The following is a 5,055-nucleotide window of genomic DNA, read 5'->3' on the forward strand; positions in this document are numbered from 1 at the left end:
GATTGACATATGCGTAGACTCCAACGCCATCGACATTGGCCACTTCTACTGCTACTGGATGCTTGAAGGAGACTACTGGTGCCGTAAAAACGACAAACATTAGTGGTCACAGCAAAGATCCTGCATGGATTTCGCAGATGGTGGGGACCGGAGTTGAGAAGTCATAATTCAGTTAGTTGCGACGAAGTAATAACCACACCAGCAGTGAATCAAACCACTCGGAACAAGAATCCATTCAGAAAAAGATTATTGAAGATACCGGTTTAAAAATACCATCTGTAATGAGCCGAGATGAAGAAAGAATCACATCTCATAGTGAAGTAAATGGATTTGCGAAAGCAAAAAACTGTATTCAAACTGAAGATTTTGAATCTGAATGTAATGAAATTCTTGGTATAAATTTGGATGAATCAACCAAGGTTTCTCTCGATCGGTTAGAAATTTTAAATAAAGATGTGTCCATTAAAGGCTTGAACATTGATGAAAATATTAATGTAAGTTCTAAAATTGAACCAATAATTTAAAGAAGACAGAGTCGATTTTAGATTATTCAATAATGTTAAAAATTATGAAGAAAATTAGTGTTCCAAGAATCATTTTACTAGTCCTGTACTTAGAAACTACATCTGAAATTTCTACAATAATTAGTAATCTATTTAAACGTAATTTCGTATTTACAATTCTTGATAAAAAGGTCCAATCAAAGGTACCAATTCAATAAATTGATAGCATTAAGGAAAAGAAAAAATATTTTCAGATTTGGAAATATAATTAAAAGAATAAAAACCGAAATAAAAGATATTATACAACGAATTCATAAATGACCGTTTGGCAAAACTATTTTAAGTTTATGAATGTTGCAGCCAGATGAACATAATTATAAAGTTGATAAATTCTAAATAGAGAACTCTATTAACCTTATCCATTTATTCCTTCAATTAAAATAATTAGGACATTGCACAAGAAAACTTTTAAACTAAATTTGATTATAAAATTAATTACTGAAAATTTAATTATAAAATTAATAAATGAATATTTGATTATGAAATTAATAACAATAAATTTGATTACAAAATTAACTGAATATTTTATTATAAAATTAATAACTGAAAATTTGACTATAAAAATTAGTAACTGAAAATTTGATTATAAACCTGTGTTCCTTCGGTTCCTAGAAGAGAGTGAAGCTTCCTGTCGGATCGGACTTCAGTCAGATAAGCAAAAATAATGTTTTATTAATTTCTTCTGTTTTATTTACATCTAAATTTCTTAAATATTAACAAACATCTTAATTATATAGATTTTATATCATATAAGTCCTAATAAGACATTTATATTAAATCTTTTATTTCCACTGTCTATAAAATTTCTTTGTGTTTATTATTTTCTTTCTCACCTATTAATTAAAATCATAGCAACAAAACTTCGATATGAATGAAACTGATCCATCCAGTCCTAATTCAAAACAGAAGAAAGGAGACAGAATGAAGGCTGCTCCCGACAATATTAGCCAATCTTCAAATAATAAAATAATGCCAAGTTATATAATGATTAGCAGGACAGATAACAATAGTTTTAAAAATGTATCCCCTTTTTTTATTAATAAATTCTTTTTTAACACAGTTGGTGATGTCAATAATATTAGAAAACTAAGAGATGGGAATTTATTAGTTGAAACAAGTAACGCAAAGCAGTCTGAAACATTATTAGCAATCACGAATTTTGCGGGTCAATTTGAAGTAGAAGCAAGTCCTCATCGCTCACTTAACTATTCTAAAGGCGTGATCCGGTGTTTTGACCTACAGCTTGCTACAATTGAGGAGATAAAAATTGAACTGAATGATATTGTAACTGATGTCTTTAGAATTAAAATAAAGAGAAATGGAGTTGAAAAATACTCCCACACATACATATTATATTTTACAACACCCAAGCCTCCCGAAAAAAATAGAGTGGGATTTTTAACTGTCAAGGTCGATCCCTACATTCCCAATCCTTACCGTTGCTATAATTGTCATGAGTATGCACATCCAACTAAACAGTGTAAAAAAGCAGCAGATTGTGCCAACTGTGGTCAGGCCCGTCATACAGGAAACTCGATCAGCGAAAAACCACCAAGTTGCATTAATTGTTCTGGAAAGCATAACGCCCTGGACCGAAAGTGCTCTATTTTTAAATTACACAAAGAAATCAAGGCAATCCAAACAATTAAAAAGGTCTCTTTCATTGAAGCTAAAAATATTCTAAGGGAACAAAATCTGAATATATTCTTAAAATAGTATGCAGAAGCTCCGAAATGTTCTGAAAAAAAAGATATAGGAATCCAGGTTGACTATACTCTCACCATCCCCCCTAGTATAAAACCCACACTTAAAACCGGAATTTCGGCCGCACGCTTGCGTTCAAAATCACTTGAAACAAATGGCAGTACCTTAACAGCTTCCCACCCTACACTTTCTCTCATTTATGGTGCTCCCGAAACATCTTCTAAACCCTCAAACCTTCCACCACTTATACCTCTCACCACCTCCCCACTCCCATCCACCTCTACTTCCACCTCCTCCGTATCCATTACCTCATCCCACATCACCTCTTCTCCTATCCGCACCCCAAGGCCCCTAGTAACATCTTTCACCCCATCGGAACAACTACCTAATTCTGGCCGTAGAGGGGAGCGATTCATCAATTCCGGACTGTTATATGTTTACCGACGAGAAAAAGGATACTAAAGGTTATAAGTTACAAAATCATAAAAGGGGAATGCCTAAGAAAAACAAAACCGCAGGTAAAAAATAATTTCCTAAATTAACAATGATTAAATTTTTACTTAATCCACATCTACTGTATCTTTTTTCTCTTTTTATAATTAAATGGCCTTAATTCAATGGAATTGTAATGGTTTAAAAATTCATTTCAATGATATACAAATTATAATAAATGACATAAATCCAATCTTTCTCTCAAGACTCATCTTTCACCACAAGAGAACATAACCATAAAAGATTTTGAAATTTATCGAAAGGATGACAGAACCTCAAATCACAGCTGTCGCGGAGTTTTAATTGCCGTTCATAAATCCTTCTATTCCGAACAAATCCATATTAACTCTCACCTTCAAGTTGTAGCAGTTTCTATCCATTTAGGCTTCACATTTTCCGTTTGTAACATCTACCTCCCACAAGATCGGTCAATTGAATCTCAACATCTGATAGACATATTTAACCAACTACCTCACCCAGTTCTATAGATAGGAGATTTTAATGGGCATCACCTTTTATGGGGATCGCAAGACAAAAACTTACGAGGCAGAATAATAGAAAATTTCATTGACCTCTCAGATCTACTTCTTCTAAATTCCGGAGAACCCACCTTTCTTAGTTCCAGTTATGGCACGTTTTCCGCCATAGATCTTTCTATTTGCAGCTCGAGACTTTATAGTGCTATAGAATGGAACGTTCTGCCGGATCTTTACGGAAGTGATCATTTTCCAATCCTTATAAAACTTTCAAATAAAAATCCTTCATTTCGGACGAAACCCAGGTGGATATTAAATAGGGCTGATAGGTCTCTCTTTTCATCCTTGGCTTCTCCACCTCCCATTCCTCCAAGCGAATTGAGTATTCAAGACGGGTGCGAAACAATTACAAACACAATCATACAAGCAGCTAACGCATCAATACCAATAACTAAAGGAATGCCAAAAAGACCACCGGTTCCATGTTTCAATGGAACGTGTAAAAGAGCTCTTAAAGACCGTCGTAAAGCTTTAAAAAAATTTCAAAAATGTATAACAACTCAAAATTTGATTGAGTATAAAAAACAGCGGGCTATATGCAGACAAACGTTCAATCAATGTAAGACTGAATCCTGGAGAAAATTTATAATAAGTTCTATTACAGCGTCAACTACATCAGCTGATGTATGGAATAAAGTTCGTAAAATCATAAAAAATCCGTACTACCCCCGATACACCATATTAGTTAATGGTCATTTATCGGATAATCCAGAATCCGTTTCAAATGAATTTGCAAATTTTTTATCCATAATTTATAATCCTGTAAATCATTATAACAATGCTAATTCGGAAGACATTGAATTTCAGAATGACAGTTATAATACGGTTTTACAGTATAACCTTCCATTTACGCTGTGGGAACTAGAAAATATTTTAAATGCCGTTAAAGGATCTTCCCCCGGTCCGGATATCATTCACTACGACATGATAAAAAACCTTCCACGTAACACCCTTAATTGGCTCCTCGATTTCTATAACTGCATATGGTCCGTTGGAGAGTTCCCAATAACCTGGCGAGATTCGGTGGTAATTCCAATATTGAAACATGGGAAAGATAAGCGATTACCTAATAGTTACCACCCTATTTTTCTGACTAGTTGCCTAAGTAAAGTCATAGAACGGATGGTAAACAAAAGACTGATGTGGGTAATAGAAAATAATGGCCTAATTCAAGCTTTTTAGTCTGGATTTCGCAAAGGACGATCTACATTAGATCATTTAGTCACTTTAGAGACCGAAGTCCAATATGCGTTTATCAACGGACAACAAGCGATTGGAGTATTCTTTGATATGATGAAGGCATTCGATAGTATAAACCATACAGCCATCCTTCAAAAATTAACGTCTGTGGGGATCAGTGGACAAATGTATCGCTTTATAAAACAATTTCTCTCTAACCGTCATTTTAAGGTTCAAGTTGGCCGTGAATTATCACAAAATCATAAACAGCTCAAAGGTGTCCCTCAGGGTTGTGTCCTTAGCCCCACTTTTATTCTCACTTGCCATAAATGATCTAGGGCTCAATTTACCAAGAGGCGTCAAATCTTTACTGTTTGCTGATGACTTAGCGATTGTTTGCAGGTCGAAGAACGTTAATAATATTAAAAATAAATTGCAAGAAGCCATCGACATAATTAATCACTGGTTTACATCTATTGGCTTACAAATTTCCACATAAAAAACTGCATGTCTTCACTTTAGTCGAAAAAGAAATACGCCTATCTCTCCCGTACTACATATAAGTAATTTACCAATTCCTC

At 34.1% G+C, this 5,055-nt stretch overlaps 1 protein-coding gene across 1 annotated transcript; it reads left to right on the plus strand.

The window, feature by feature from the left end:
- The first annotated feature begins 281 nt into the window (after nucleotides 1–281).
- Nucleotides 282–2,279, plus strand: LOC136795166 (uncharacterized). Its single transcript, XM_067044865.1, has 3 exons — nucleotides 282–494; nucleotides 1,416–1,539; nucleotides 1,624–2,279. Exons 1-3 carry the CDS (start codon nucleotides 282–284, stop codon nucleotides 2,277–2,279), a joined length of 993 nt encoding a protein of 330 aa, XP_066900966.1.
- The last annotated feature ends 2,776 nt before the right edge of the window (nucleotides 2,280–5,055 follow it).

This window comes from Halyomorpha halys, unplaced genomic scaffold, assembly GCF_000696795.3.
Source record: "Halyomorpha halys isolate HHAL.00 unplaced genomic scaffold, Hhal_1.1 Scaffold1098.1, whole genome shotgun sequence".
Classification (NCBI taxonomy): domain Eukaryota; kingdom Metazoa; phylum Arthropoda; class Insecta; order Hemiptera; family Pentatomidae; genus Halyomorpha; species Halyomorpha halys.

What these genes read in the sequence shown, in the direction of transcription:
- LOC136795166 (XM_067044865.1), top strand. Translation starts at nt 282, where the DNA reads ATGAGCCGAGATGAAGAAAGAATCACATCTCATAGTGAAGTAAATGGA. An exon ending in ACATTGATGAAAATATTAAT is followed by an intron (nt 495 to 1,415) that starts GTAAGTTCTAAA and finishes TTAAAATCATAG; the next exon opens with CAACAAAACTTCGATATGAA. An exon ending in AAATAATAAAATAATGCCAA is followed by an intron (nt 1,540 to 1,623) that starts GTTATATAATGA and finishes TTTTTAACACAG; the next exon opens with TTGGTGATGTCAATAATATT.